Genomic DNA, 16,413 nt, shown 5'->3' with positions numbered 1-16,413 from the left:
TATATGAGAGTGAATGTGTGTAATAAACACCCTGATGTATACCAGCAAGAAACACAAGGTGGGGGTGTCTGGAGAGATATGAGGAAGATATCTCAGCCCACTCTGAATTCTAATTCAGGCCAGGAAGACAGTCTCCTGGAAAGATTCCTGTCATGTCCAAATTTAGGACTTAGCAAAGAGATCTGCTTCAGACTGTTCTAATGACAGTGCCATACTAAGAGTACAGACCTTCCTCAACTTACAGGGGGGTTACATCCCAATAAGCCCATGGTCAGTTAAAAATATCATAAGTCAAAAATGCATTTAATATGCCTAACCTCATAGTTTAGCCTAGCCTACCTTAAACGTGCTCAGAACACTTACATTAGCCTACAGTTGGGCAAAATCACCTAACACAAAGTCCATCTTATAATCAAGTGTTGAACACCTCACATAATTTATTAACTACTCTACTGAAGTGAAATAGAGAATGGCTGTATGGGTGCAGGATGGTTCTAAAGGGCCGGTCGTTTACCCTGGAGATCGCATGACTGACTGGGAGCTGTGGTTGCTGCCACTAACCAGCTACACAAGAGAGTATTGTTCAGCATATTGCTGGATCCCAGAAAAAAATCAAAATTCGAAATCTGAAGTATGGTTTCTACTGAATGCATATCATTTTTGTACCATTGTAAAGTTGAAAAATCGTTAAGTCGAACCATCATAAGTTGGCAACTGTCTATTACTTTTAGACTCACTATTTAAGGCAATTCACTGCTAAATATATCTTCTGGTTTAAATGAGACCTCTATCAGGTCTATTAAGAATGATATAGGAACAGGTTACAGCTCTCTGCCTTACTATGACGTATTTCTTTGTGTCACTCAAGTGGCAAATACCATTTACCTAGGTTGCCAAATCCCTTACTAGGGATTACGACAGTGACATGGAATGGCTTGACCCTTGCCATTTTTGCAATATAAAAACTTAGGTCTAAGACAACTTACTCCTCTTTGCCTGCTGCTTATATTTCTTACAAATTTTTCAGTAAGTTCATTTTTTAAGTCAATATATTACCAAAACTTAGAGGCTGTCCAGGTCAAAAATACATTTTAACCATGACTATCATAGACACACCAGAGACAAAAATCCATTTTAACAATGGCTGTCAGAAACCTGAGCTTTGTCAAGTATGACTGAAATAGACAGGACCTTTGATGTGCACTGGATTTGTATTTTCGTTTTGGTTTCAACAAACTCCCTCTTTCTCCAGCATCTTAAAAATATGCGCAGATTACTTACCATGAGCCTTACATATTCATTTTTATTTCTAAGAGAAATTCAAGATTCCATCATCCATTTTGGCTAGGATATTCTGGTCCATTCCTATCTTTGCCAGAGGTTGGCTTATAAATCATCTATGATGAAGAGAAGGTGTGTGCAGACTCCCTCAAGAGCAAGCAGGTAAATTATCTCTTAATTCTGCTCAGTCACCACGGATCAACATCTATTACTCTTGCTCAAAATTACAAAGTTGGTTCATGCCTGGATGCTTGTTAAACCCGTGGTGACTCAAGAACCCTAAACCCCACCAGGCATTGACAGGCAAAATGTCTGTAAAATTCTCTGGGAACATTAAATCTTCATGGCTTGGAGATTAAGACTCACCTCTTAGTGGAGGCATTTTCTAGTACAGAGTGTTAAAATCGACTTGCCTTTGTTAAAGCATCAATGTTCCTACATTTTCCATGTAAGCTATCAAGGAGACAAACAGACATGAGGATATATTTTTGGTGCTAGAGCACTGTACAGACTGTACCCATATCAGGCAAACAGAACTTTTTTTGAAAAAGACTTTCCGTGTAAGCCTTCTGAATTAAGGCTTTGGGGAAAACAAGAGAAGGAAGAAAAAAAAAAAGCTACCTACTCCGATTAAGCTCACAAAGAGACTACAGTATTTCACATTATCTTAAGAAAAACAAAAGCCCAAAAGCACAGCCCACAGCCTTTCCAGTCAAGTAGACAGACATTAAAGTACATTAGCACTATCATTTGTATGTCTATAAATATCAATAAAGTATGTGATTTGGCTTCACTTTCACACAAAGAAGGAGGACTATCCTTTTCAGGAAATTTCACAGAGACACTCACCAACAAAAGTTCGGTAATTTAATCTTTGGAAAGCTCAATAATGCTAAGTTCAAAATTGCAGGTTTTAAACTAATGTACCTGATAAGTGACCCATTACTGGGTAACCCAACCTTCCCAGTCCCGGTTATCTGTAACAGAGAAGAGTCTCCCTAAAACAGAACTAATGTGTTCGCATCTACATTAATCTCTGAAGTCAAAAAGAGGCATTCTTCATAGGCTTTATCTGTTTCCAAATGTCTGCCTCCACCAGAAGTGATTTCACACTCTCGAGGCAGCTATGCAAATGATTCCAATATCTTTGTCCGATAGGTGCTATTTCTTACGGATCCATGGGATCCTATCCCACCGACTACACTTTCCCAGCTGACTCACTTTGGCATGTAATAGGTATTACAGACCCTGAGCCAAATGGGGGCTGTGCCTCTGTTGCTCCTAGACTGTGAACGACCTGAAGGCTTGACCTGGTGTGTGTATGGGGTGGGTGTGCGTCTGTGGATGGGGCTGGAGGACTCTGGCTGTCTGTCTGTCTGTCAGGGGTGGGGGCAGTCCGTTAGAGATTTCCCTCTTCTGTGTCACACAACTTCCAACTTTCTCTCAAGCACAAGTTTCTTCTTGCAAGTGTCATGATGCTAATAGAGAGGATTTGTGGAACCTCCCCTCTGTCAAATTTATTCGCGCAGGGCCACTTATCACTGCTAGTGGTTGGAAACCTCTATCTTTTTTCTCCTTCTGAGTTGCAGACCTTATTTCCAGAGCTGAAATAAACATGTTCCACAAACCGTTCATTATTCAGTAACACGTTAGGAGATAACGTTGAAAAGGTAAAACGTATTTAAGATGATGCACTTTTCCCACCTCCCTCCTATGGCAACGTGAAGAGCAACTCTGGTAAATACATTCTTACTCTGCACAGCTTTGTATGTTCCAATTCGGGCTTAAATAATCTTCCTTTTGGAATTGTATTTTTTAAAGCCTGCAATAAGATGATCTCCATGGGATCCAGCAGGTAGGATGGCGAGTGGTGAGGAACTTGGACCAGGGCTACTACTTCTTTCCATGGCCATCTTGACTGGTTCTTGCCTAGAAATACACATTTCCATGAAGGAGTCTATTGACACACATGAATTTGCATGTTGGATCTTTACAAGTCCAACAGAATTAAGTTAATAAGTACAAGCTTTGACAAATACATTCAAGGCAAGTCTTCAATGTCCCTGCAGAGGGAATGACAATAGCCTCCCGCGTAGAACGTTGGTTTTCTTTCACCAACCTCTCAACCTGGGATAGTTCCCAAGAGACATCATAGGAGGAAAGAAAGGAATAAAAAAGGGCTCTCTCAAAAACAGGGGCTATGATTTTTTTATGAGACACTTTTAGTCCTATACCCTCTTGAAAACAGAATAAGAATTCTCCAAGATTCAGCAAGTTTTTCCTTTCTATAATGGCCATCCAAAGGAGGTACTTTGTTATTAAAAGTTTGGCTAGATCCAGAGTAAAACACAAAAAAAGTAAATAGCAATCTCCTGCTTACTCAGAATGGTTTAAGAATATTAAACTATTCCAAATTAGGAGTCATCCTATGTGTCAAAAATGGATTACTAAATTTTAAAATCTAATATAAACCCCAATCAATTGTTGTGAGGGTTATAAATGGAAAGCCCTTACTTAATGCACGTAGCACAGTTGGAATATAATATTATCTACTTGTTTCAAAAGATTCAATTCAGTAAAATTCTACCAACTATGGGACATTGAAGATAACTCAGAGCCCTATAGCTCTCTCAGAGAAAGCCATGGAGCTTGCCATAAAGATTCAACTCCTCAGTATAAAATATTATAACATTCTGTAAAGTATTGATTAATTAAAATATGAAGGCTGACTTAATTTTCTGATTAGCAGAAGTTTTTTGAAACTCTTTCTTGCTTCTAACCTGGCTGAAATTCCCTTTAACTCCCTTGCCTTAAGAAGTAATACGTTATCTCCAAATAGTCTTTTACAGTTGAGTTAGGTCCATACACTGCTTCAGAATCATCACTGACATCAACTTGTCATTGTAGGCAAAGAAGGTGGTGGGAAGTATATTGAGTGAGTTGTGATTCTAGAATATGACTTGGATCTTAAATAGGTATACATAATTCCTATTATAAATTAGACTTCTTATGGTGCTCTTTTCACCATACACACAAAAAAGAATCTAGAGCACAGGAAAAAGTTCTAGTAAGTAAGCTATAGGGCTTCATAAACTGATAATGTAGTGATATTTCGCAAAGCACTGGAGGAGTTCGAGAAGTACAGTTCAACTGACATCTGTGAGTTGCTCAAGCAATGAATGGTTGTGCTGATCATGTAGGAAGTGGTGATTTGGTAACTCTTCCTCCAGATTCATGGACTTAATGTGCTTCAAAGACTGACACTCTTTGATGTACCTCTTTATGCTGAAGCTCAGATTCTACTGATCTCTTCATAGTTGGGATTGTTTGGTATGATCCAAATGTCAAGGAAACAAGCCCCAACTGTCTGTCTGCAACATGGAGGCTGACCAAGAATAAGGCTTGCCTTTAAAAAGTCTTTCTCTACAGAGGTTCTGTTAACATTTGGGGCCAGATAATTCTTTGTTGGCAGGGACTATCCTGTGTACTAATGGGTGTTTAGCACCTCCCTGGTTTCTACCCACAAGATGCCAGTAACAACTTCCTTCCTAAGTTAAACAAATCAAAAATGTCTCCAGAAATTGCCAAATGCTCTCAAAGGGGCAGACTTGGCCTCTCCTCCCACCAGTTGAGAACCCCAGCCTTAAGAGGCAATCCTAAATTTGAATAACAATGGAACATCTCTTCCTGCTCTTCCTTCTGCTATTAATTGGTGTGGAAATGACTGGAGACTCTTCTGGGAGTCTGGCTCTTCCTCTCTTCCTATGAATTCTTGTGATTAGGCAAGCAATGCAGAGAGATTTCTTCATCCCAAGTCTTATGGAGTAGGCTTATGTCTGTATGTTAGATACAAACATATTTATTCATAGTAGAACTTTTGAAGCTAGTCACTTAGGTAATGGATGGATAGATAGATAATCTTTAGTATTCTTTTTGACAGCAACTTTCTGGAGGGCTCACATTTCTACCATGCACAGTCTAGGCAAACTTCACTTCCCTGCATGTTCAGAGAATGACTATACCAGTTCCTAAAAGTCCTTCATTAACTGGAAGTCAACAAGAGAGTCTTACTAAGCACTCAGATATGAAACATCTTCATAAAACACTTTTTATATGGAGAATAATGAAAAAATTATTTATGGGTTGTGCAATTGAAGTGACTCAAGGTATTAATTCTGATTATGAATTTTCATTGTCATTAGGTGGCACAAGAAATAGAGCTGGCAATGATTGCTCTTTATTTTTTTAACACGTGTGAGTATATATGGTAAAGCAAAATTCTTGTTATGGGCATTTTTTATGATTGTTTCATCTTTTTTTACCAAGTATAATTCAAAAAATATGAAGAATTACACACCACCTGATGGTATTGTATCGTTTGTCAGAGAAGTGTGAGAGGGACCGCTACCCTCAGAGGGCTTACTCACAATTGGTTTGAGCAGATGACAGACATTGACACCCACAAAAGAACAAGAAAACTACTGTGAAATAGACGAGCATGAACTCAGTGTGTGATAGAGGGTAAGGGATTTGGAGGCCAGAGTCCTCAGGAAGGGTTTTACAAGGGGCATTGCACCTGCACCCACATGGGTGACTACACAGGGGCTGCTTCTTACCGTGGAGAAGCCGGGACTTACAGGTGGGAGTGGCAAAGGTAGCTGGACACAGAGTTCAGCACATTTATGACCATGACTGAAGGGGTATTTGTAAACAGCCAACTACTACAGAGTAGTAAAGGTATTAAAATATTCTATGTTCTCGTTAACTATCATTTTCCTTACAGTAGTAAAATCAGAAAGGAGTCTATGAACCGAAATAATGACATAAATCAGAAATAACCAGTAGTAACCAGCAAATACCATTGCTGTAATGTAAATCAGACATGCTGAAGGAACCATGAGCATTTCCACCCCTTTGATAGGTTACAGATCTTGTCTCTTCAGTTTGGTGGTAAGATCTAGATTCACTCACTAGTCACCAAACATCAAATGAGTTCCTACCACCACTAGGTGTATTTCTGCTATTCCAAGAGCGGGGATGCAGAGGCAACCCCAACAAATAAGGCCTCTATTCTCATGGACCTGCTTTTCTCATGTAGGTAGACTGATAATCAAGCAGCAAGCAATCAGAAGGTGATTCTAGAGAGTAATGTGGCCAGTGGAGAAAATTAGGTGGAATGATGTGCTGGAACAGAAGCCCACAGACTGGTCTATGACCAAATCCAGCCCCCTGCCTGTTTTTTTCAGCACCATAAATGAAGAGTGTTTTTTGTCCTGAACTCCAACCAAGTGAAGTGCTATGCTCCCCAAAAAGAATTATATTCTTCTCATTAGTAGGCCTACATTACAAAATATTATACTCCATTGTTTTATTCTATTTTGAATTTCATCAATAAAAAACTATGCAAATTTGTTCTCCTTCCTGTCATTCCCGTACCTATATAACATCATCAGTTTGGCCTCTTGGCCTCCTTCACGTCTCTTTACATAAAAGGTTCAACCTTAAATAAAAAACAAATTCTAAAAAAAAAAAAAAAAAATTTCTACCATTTGCTACAACATAGCTGAACTTTGAAAACGTTATGCTAAATGAAATAAGGCAGACACTGGACAAAAGCTACACGATTTCATATACATGAGGCATCTAAAACAGTCAGACCCACAGAAGCAGAGCATAGAAGGTGGTTGCCTTGGCTGGGAGAGGGGGAAATAGGTAGTTGTTGCTCAATGGGTATAAAGTTTTATCCATGCAAAATGAATAAGTTCTAGAGATCTGCTGTACAATGCAGTGTGTGTACAATGCAGTGTGTGTATATATATATACACACACTTAACAACGTTATATTGTTCACTTTAAAATAGGATGGGTCTCACGTTAGGCGTCCTCACAAAATACACACACACAAAAGAACACAAGGGAATTCCAGAGGTGAAACACGTTCAGTACCTTGATGATGGTGGTGGTCTCACAGAGATATGCATGTGTTTCAACTCATCAAAATGTATACATGACACGTTTGAAGTTTTTTGTCTATTAATTATATCACCATGAAGCTGAAAAAGTAGTTTGCTCACCCATGAGTCACAGACCAACAGCAGTGGTAGGGAGGAAGGACAAGGCGGGGGAAGGCTCAAGCAGTGAGGGGAGGCCTCTGCCTGGTGTTGACATTGAGGCTGAGACCTGAATGGCTACTCCTGCCACCCATCAGTCCTGTGATCTCAAGATCTCCCCTTTCTTACTTACAAGACATACTGTCTTCCTTCCCTAATGCCCAACAGCGCTGTTTCTCCGTTGACCAACATGGTGCACACCCCTCCACTGTTGGCCTTCCATCGCCCACTTCCACACTCTTCAGGAGTATGGGAAAGAAGCAGTCCCAACAGAAGAGACGTTTTCAGTTCTCTTCTTTTGCACACATTATACCATTTGGCAAAACTCACAAAGAAACCCCATAAATCTGAGTTCTACAGTTAACCTGCAGTACCTTGACAAGACATTCAGGAAGCAGGTGGAAGTTTCTCAGAGAACAAGACAAATGCCTTACCATCTTCAAAACACTACTGAAAAACAGCCCACACTTGCTCTGAATTATTGTGGTCTTTCAAAGTCTATACAAAGTAATGTGCAAGGAGACAAAGCTATTTTACCAGGCAGACAGATATTCCAAATTACTGGTTCTTAACAAGCATGGTAATACATCAGTCAAAAGCAATAAATTTAAACTTAATGAAATCTCAATTTGCCTACAGTGCATTTCACTTTGACATTTTCTATATTGCCACGGTGCTTTGATAAAGTTTTTTAAAATGCAAAGAAAGTGTCTGTAAGGCTAAAGACCAGACTTGGTGCCATTGTGGCCAAGGCAACATTACAGTACTTAGGTTCCATCACTCCATGCCCCCTGGCAGGCAAAGCTCCAGCGCTAACACAGGTTCAGTTTTCATTATCATCATATGATTATGCATTTTACTGCATTTAACTGATAATACAACTACCAGCTCACCTTAAAAGAATTAGCTTGGAGGTTTCATTGCTTCCCAAATGGAATTCATTTGACAAACAAATGACAATTAGCCTGGTCTCCCTGTTCTGCGTCAGGATGCTTTTTGATTGAACCTAGACCAATTTACAATTTTTAAATGAGTTTAGACATTTACATTTAAAATGTCTAGAGGAAATTAGCCCTGGGACATCCAACAGCCAAAATGCTTTTTGAAGTTGATTATTATTTGATCTAGTACCCTCTACCTGTACATTTTGTTCCAACTTCAAAGTTTGGGAATGTAAATGCCACCTCACCTCAAAGCACAGGGAGAAACTTAAAAGCGGTTTTGCTCATTATGTTATGCAAAGGAGCCCATATTTTAATATTCGTTTAATATGGTTAGTTAGCTTTAATGACACCAGTGTGACAGTGTCATAGTTTTGGAATCTGAAAGCACTGATTGAAGTTTCTGGCTGCTGCTTCTATTTTTCCACACAGAAAGGAAGCGTGCCCTTTGAAGGACAGACCGGCTCCTGGGTGAGTCTGTTCAGGTAAAGACTAAACATGATAACTTCTAGATGAAGAGTTCACCTGTCTCGATGAAGAAAGACAAAAAAAAAAAAAAAAAAAATCATGATATCAGGGACCCCAGAGACACTCAACTATCATGTTTCAATTCTGTGTGTTTTGTGAGGGCATGCCCTTACAACCACGGCTGCTGAAGAAACTGCTGGAAATTCCATTATAAATATGCCGTGCTGATAACCCGGCCATGGAAACCAGCAGTGCTCTGAAACAAAGCCCACTGATTTCTGGTTGAGAGCAGATTCTATTTATTATTTATTATCGTTAATATGCTCACATTGTTGTCAAAATGACACAACAGCCCTTGGCCCACTCCACGTTGTTGAATGGCAAAAATAAAATAGAGTGAGGGGAAAGGCCACAAATGTGTATTATGGTATCATCACCCTGCTCGGGATATTTGCTCCAAAGGCCTGAAAGTCGGTATTAGCCACAACACATTCAAAGAGACACTCTAGAAAAAAGGGCAAGTGACCCAGCATGGAGGAGCCAGCCAGTCCATATCCGTGTGGACTCATGGTGGCACTGAGGAATCCGTATCTGTGTGGACTCATCCTGGCTTCCCCTCGTCAGCCTTGGAAGTTCAACAGCTTCAATCTCTAGCTTTGTCTCAGGCTACATGACGCACACCACATGTTTTCAAAATAACTTTGAGTTCAAAAGAATCCCCAAATGATAACACTCGTTACTCCCTGCACAGAATTCATGGTTTTGAAGCCCGTTTTCTGTGGAAACATTAGGTCTGAATTCAGTGACCCAGCCTCTCAGGAGACTTCCCAACAGTGTCGTGAGGCAAGAATGTCAGGGAAGAGCGAACCAGCCCAGGTGGCCAACGTACAAAATGGCACCAGAGGGCACCAGACCTGCTCTCCTGACTCAATCCCCTGACCTGACCATCACCTGGGGTGAAAAAGGGGTATCAACAGAAAAAAAAACATAAGTCATTTATTTTTCACGTAGGGTGGCTTCAGGGGGGCAGCAGAACAGAGGAAACTTCCTCCAGGTGGCTGCACTGCTAAACTCTGGGATTTCCTGTCAGCTCCCCTCCCCTGCCCACCCTCCTTTTCCCTCATGAAAACAAGAGTCAGAGTGTGTCCTTGGAGTAAACTCTGTTTTCATTCCAAATGTAACACCCCAGCAGCACATTTTCTCCCATGCACAAGGTCAGGACCAGGCTAGAGACAGGCCAAGCCCTTCTCTCAAAGGTTTCTCATTTTCCATTTCTTCCTGTACACATAGGAAGGTTTATTCCCGCACCAAGGGCCTGGCAGCAGGCCCCCACCCTGCACAGGCCCCAGAGCTGCCTCCAGGCCAGGCCACACCACTGCAGACCTGGGGACTTTTGTTACCTCGTGTGCCCTCTGCTGGCCAGGCTGCCGCCAGCGCGCACAGGAGCCTGGAAACCCGAGGAAGGCTGCGCTTTTAGGGTGGGGGGGTTCTCAGCAAGCCACAGTGAAGCCTTGTGGTGTGTTAAGAAACAAAACAGGCTCTTCTGCAGCTTCTGAGATATGCCCTTTTCTCTAGCAGGTTGTCCTGGCGCACCAGCTTATTTGGCCTCCCGTTTTTAAGCACAGCTACCTGGGTTTTATTTTTTATTTATTTATATATATATATTTTTAATTTTCAATTACTTATCTATTTATTTTTTAAAAATTTTTTGCTTCCTGTTTTAAAAAAACAAAAAACAAAAAACATGGAGATCATTTGTCAGAGTGAAAACCTTGAAGGACCCTAACAGCCCCCTCTGATGTTCAAGTGCCATGGGAGCCCTCGCCCCGGCGCCAATGAACTGGCGACGAGGGGAAAAGTGATACCAAGATGGGGCCATTCTCATAATATGCTCACAGCATCAAACAGCAGAGTGCCACGGGGGTTAAGACCATGGGAGAGACTGCAAAGCCTCCTCTGACACTTAATAACTGTGTGACATCGGCAACTTAAATAACCTCTTCAAGTGTCCATTTCCTCCCCTGTAACATGAAGTTATAATAATATTTGCCTCCTATGGTTGTTGTAAGGATGTAATGCATATAAATAACTTAGACCAGTCCCTGGCACATAGAAAGCACTGCAAAAATGTTGGATGGTATCATATGCATGGCACAACATAGGAGTTCTAAGTTAAGTGCCCATACTAGAATAGACAGGAGTAGAGGTTTTCCAGATCTTTGTCTTAACGATTTTTTTTTTTTTTACAATTACTCAGAGGGGTTGAGTGTTACAGCTTCTAAATTGAAAGAAAAGAAATAGAACTTGCAGTGAAAGCTTACTTAGAAAGTGTCTTCTCTGCTTTCTCTGCCAACAAAATATTGAAGTATGCAGTCGATGATGCTCATTATGTTATAATTCTTGCGGGGGGCGGGGAGGATAGCCTGTCAGGAATTACTGATCTCTTTTTTACAGGACTTCATAAAAAAAGGTTAAAAGGCGAAATGACTTTTATGTATTAAGCATATGTTAAGGAATAGATTATATCCATCTACTCACTTATTTTACAAATACTTATTGGGTGTCGCCCATGACCCTACAGGGCCTGGGCTAAGTAGAGGGGATATAGATGTAAATAAGACAGACATGGACCCTCCAGTATAGAGTTTACAGACTAATGAAAAATATAGACAGTAAACAAGTAACTAGATGTGAAGAATGGTCTAAAAGGAGAAGGAATAGGAGCCACACAAAGGACCAGAGCACACAAAACCTCATCTGGAGGTCCCACTTTCTAATTTTATAAGAGATTCCTTTGCATGGAGAGATCTCTTTGAAACACCATCATGTTTCTCAAAAGCAATAGAAGAGACATTAAGTCCTTGTTGTCAGCTTGGGGGAGATTTTATATTTAGGAAAACTAACAATTTGCCCACAAAAAAAAAAAAAAAAAAAAAAGAACATGGGATTTGCAACACCAATTCAGGAACACACCGGAGCAAAACATTGTACCCTCATGCTCAAGGTCTCATCTATATGAAGTAGAATTGCATTTTCAGTGCTTGATAAAACCACATGCCACTGCAGTGTGGGATATTCTTGAAGTGTTCTCAGAATTAAAGTGGGCTGGTAGGCTCACGCAGGTGCTAACTCGAACCCTCCCAAGGATTGCTGAAGAGTAACTAGGGGTATTGCAGATTTGCCAGACAGATATTTTTTTCTCTGCTAAGAAGTGGAACATCTGTAGGTGTAAGATACAGATGTGCACAATGTATACTATATGAGTGAATCCCCTCTCTTATCAAATTTTCCAAATAACTGAAGTGATATAAGAAGGAAATAATTGCCTATGGTTCATCGGGCCAAGAGAAATCATAGCTGTATGAAACCTCAAGTTACATTATATTAGAATATAATATATATATATATATATATATGTATTGGATTGTGTTTTTTTCTTTATTTAATGAGTTTCCATGAAAGGCAACATCTTGCAGTTAAGGTTCCTGTGTCACAGAAGAAGCCCACGGTGGCCTATTTTTCATCAATCTGTGTGAAACCCCTATATTTAGTAGCCCACCTTCTGATCTAACTGATTTTTCACACTTCCTTCTTCTTCTTCCTTAATCACTAATCATATTCAGGTCAAAGCGACAAATACACAGTCAAGTAGGGATGAGATATGTACAAGAATATTATTGCTCAAGCATCTAAATCATTGGATTAAATGATGTAGAAATAATACCCTGCTTGGATATAGAAAGACAGAGACTCTCAAACAGGTCGATGAAAAACTGCTTGGCCTGATCATTGGCGTGCAGAGACAAGAAGGAAAAAGTTGAGTCAAACTCAAAGACATTGTATTTCAGAGACCTTTCTTCCCTGCCAAATTTTACAGAACCAGAAAGCCCTTTTTAATTAGGCAAAACTGTTACCCTGCTAATACTGACCAAGAACCTAGGATATACAGGTCATTTGATAGCTTTAATCTAATGTAATTTAATGAGGAGAAAAATATAAGTTCTTATCAGGTTAGCACATCACCCATTTTGGTAAGTATTTTTGTTTAATTTCCCCCAGAAAATGCTTTCATTAGAACCAGAAGGAAATACTTTTTTATGTAAAAGTTGTTATGTATACATAGTGTACACACACACACACACACACACACACATCCCTAGACACACATGCATGCCCACTCACACACATCCCGTAGAAAGCCAACTGCCCATGTACCAAATGGACTCATAGAAAATGGCTCAAGGCTATTGCCTTTGATGTAAACATAAAAAAATAAATGAACTTCCCTTAAACAACAAAAAAGCTGGGACATCTGAGTGGCTCAGCGGTTAAGCATCTGACTTCAGCTCAGGTCATGATCCTGGAGTCCCAGGATCGAGTCCCGCATCGGGCTCCCTGCTTCTCCCTCTGCCTATGTCTCTGTCTCTCTCTCTCTGTCTCTCTCTCTGTCTCTCATGAATAAATAAAATAAAATCTTAAAAACAACAACAACAAAGCTCCCTTTCCTCATCTTTAAAAGCCACATTCTGAATAATTTTACCTAAAATCTCACAATTAGGAATGCTCATTACTAGCGCAACTTGACATTTACAGTAAAATATTAAACCTCTTTTGAGGTGTATTAATTTTTTGATTGTATTGAATACTCTTTAATGATTCCCCGAATTAGACAGTTTGTTGATTGGTGCCCTTCCCTGGAAACAAGTAGATTTCTTCATCCACATGCATAAGTTACACCTGGTGATGTTATAGTAGAGATTAGCGGAGCTACAGTTTGGTAAAACGAATTCTTAAGCGTAGATAAAAAGCCATTCCATTCTCTTGGGAAAGATTCACAATGAAAGTAGTCATTCATGGGCCTGGAGCAGACATCGGCCACCTCCTTCTCAGGGTGGCTGCATGCCCCCACTCTCAAGATGGAGTGTAAGTGAGACCTGGGATCTCTCATTTGACAAATGCTTTTTTCATGTGAAAATACATGAACTCTTCCCCCTAGACTAAGTTGTTTCAGATCATTGTCTCCTCTGTAGTACAGGAAGAGAAGCTAATCTGTAAACAATGAGACTTCATTCTGGATGCCAAAATCTGCAATTATGTTGTACAGAGGGGCTTCATGAATAATTCCTGGGGTATGATCTGACATTAATCTGGAGAGTTAATACCGAGGTGGGTCAGTGCTAGCAGAAAGCTGATTTCTTTATAACAGGGTGCTTGCAAAGTGAGGCTCCAGCCTTTTCTCTAAGTTATAGTCTCTACCCAAACTGAGCACTAAGCTATCATCTTTATGTCTTATGTTTCTTCCTGAGTTGGATGTCTAGGTATTAGCAACAGGGTACCATCTTGGAAAGAAGACACTTTGGTTAGGCAAGACAGTTCCAAGATTTTAGGTATTGCTCACATACTGGTTTGTTTTAAATGCCCTTATTGTAAGAAAATCACCTAATGTACCATAACTATATAATTATATTTGTCACTGCTTCTGTCCAGGGCAGAAATAAGGCACCAGTTTGCTCTCAGAACTGGTCACTAATGGAAGTGGTGCAGGGAAAATAATCTCAGAAATTCTCCTTTGGGAGTTCTTGGTGGAGCAATTTTGATACCTCTTCTTGAAATAACCTGGAATTGTGACAGTTAAATGGTCTTCTCTTAGTTAAAATGTTCCACTGATTCAAATACTCTTTAGAGGGTGCCTATCTTATATCTATGTTCCGATTGTGACAGATATTGTGAGAATTTTTTTTATGATTTTACTTATTTATTTGAGAGAGAGAGAGAGAAAGAGAGAAAGCATAAGCAGGGGGAGGGACAGAGGGAAAAGTAGGCTCTTCGATGTGCAGGGAGCTGGATGTGGGGCTGGATCCCAGGGTCCTGGGATCATGACCTCAGCCTAAGGCAGATGCTTAACCATCTGAGCCACCCAGGTGCCCCTGTGAGAAATTCTTATGAACAAACAAACAACCACCCATCAACCAATTGACAACAGAAGCATGTTTTCTGTTCTGAGGCTCTTCCTGCCACGTTAGAGAAATATGAGTAGGGATCCCTGGGTGGGTCAGTGGCTGGGCATCTGCCTTCGGCCCAGGGCATGATCCTGGAGTCCTGGGATTGACTTCCACATCAGGCTCCCTGCAGGGAGCCTGCTTCTCCCTCTACCTGTGTCTCTGCCTCTCCCTCTCTTTGTCTCTCACAAATAAATAAATAAAATCTTAAAAAAGAGAGAGAGAAATATGAGTAGAAACAGATGATATCAGAGAGAGGAGAAATGAGCCGGATAGACTGCTGGAGGAGGTATCCCACAGAGGATTGAGTTTAAGTTGAGCCTGGAAGGATGGTAAGGTTTGGGATTGGTGCAGAGGTCCGGGGAAATGTTTTTAACATGAGCCATAACCAAACAAAAGTGTGGACATGGCACTACTTTTAAGTTCTAAATATTTGAAATATTTAACAGCAGATGTGATGTTGAAACTATTTAACACCAGGTATGGTACAGGTACTGACCAATCAGAGTTGACTTCACCTGCCATAACAACCCCTACCACCATAATAGTAGAACAACAGAATATCTGCCTGGCTTGGAACTTAGACATTTTCTTGTTCTTCCATTTGTTCACTTGTCTGTCAACTGTCTCCATCCTCTAGAATGTAAATGTACCTGCAGGCCCCTGAAGTAGTGCCTGAGCAGGACTGTTTCTGAGTATTTGTTTTGCGGCTACATGTTTAGGTAACCGTACATTAAAAATCTTGGATGAGAGCAGAAAGCTTATTTTATGGTGATGAAGATGAAATGAGGTTGACAAGATGGACAGAACGATGGTGACCTTTAATTGTGAAGATTGAAGTTTGAGCAATTTTGTGAGAATAGTGGAGAAACTACTGGAAATACACAGGCAGGGGTACAGCAACGCCACCAGCCCCTACATCATCATTTCCAAAGTCAGTTACTTTCCACCCCAGTGAGTCCTAAGACTTCATGTGCCACATGCATTACATCATTGAACTCTTATAACAACTCTGTGAAGTAGATCCTGTTATTATCTCCTCTTTACAAATGGCAAACTGAAGCTTCAAAATCTCTGGTACACTGTTCATACGTAATTACTAACCACTGTACTCATGCCTCCACACCACACATCCATAATGATTAAAATGGGTTTCTTAACAAAATTAAATAACACTTTAATAAGGAAAAATGATCCATAATTTCAGCATAATACTACTCTTAAAATTTCTTTCTTTTGAGGGGGGTGCTGCTGTCCTCATTTTATTGTAGCTGAAACTGCAACTGTTATACAGTTTTATGGTATGCTTTTTAAATTTAGCATTATCAAGTAAAGCTTTTCTCTGCTGTTGCATAATTTTTACCATAATTTGTAATGGTTGTTGTTTTAGCTCCTTTTTATTTCCCTTTGCAGGTTTTCTGTATGTGTGTGTATTATTTTAAGTGATGCTTTAGTAAATACATTTCTCCCTATACCATATTTTGCTTCCTAATTTTTCCTTTGAATGAATTCACAAGAATGGTCGCACTGTATCAGAGAGTACGGATATTTTATCAGTGCTGAGTTGTATTACCAAATTGGTTTCCAAGCAGGTTTACTAATAACTTATACTAA

The 16,413-nt window shown here is 40.1% G+C and overlaps 1 protein-coding gene across 7 annotated transcripts in view; it reads right to left on the bottom strand.

Annotated features, from left to right (window-relative positions):
• Window positions 1–16,413, bottom strand: part of LOC144301038 (uncharacterized) — a 103,444-nt gene that overhangs the window by 73,314 nt on the left and 13,717 nt on the right. For 3 of the 7 annotated variants that reach the window (XR_013367761.1, XR_013367766.1, XM_077877470.1), the window contains one exon: window positions 3,035–3,210. The exons of the other annotated variants lie outside the window; for them this stretch is intronic. Coding sequence is in view for 1 of the 3 variants with exons in the window: in XM_077877470.1 (XP_077733596.1) it covers window positions 3,066–3,210 (145 nt within the window). In the remaining 2 variants the exon portion in view is untranslated. The remainder of the gene's footprint in view (window positions 1–3,034; window positions 3,211–16,413) is intronic. 7 annotated transcript variants of the gene reach the window in all.

This window comes from Canis aureus, chromosome 29, assembly GCF_053574225.1.
Source record: "Canis aureus isolate CA01 chromosome 29, VMU_Caureus_v.1.0, whole genome shotgun sequence".
NCBI lineage: Eukaryota > Metazoa > Chordata > Mammalia > Carnivora > Canidae > Canis > Canis aureus.
The sequence above is the reverse complement of the archived record's forward strand: the minus strand, read 5'-3'. Positions and strand labels throughout refer to the sequence as shown.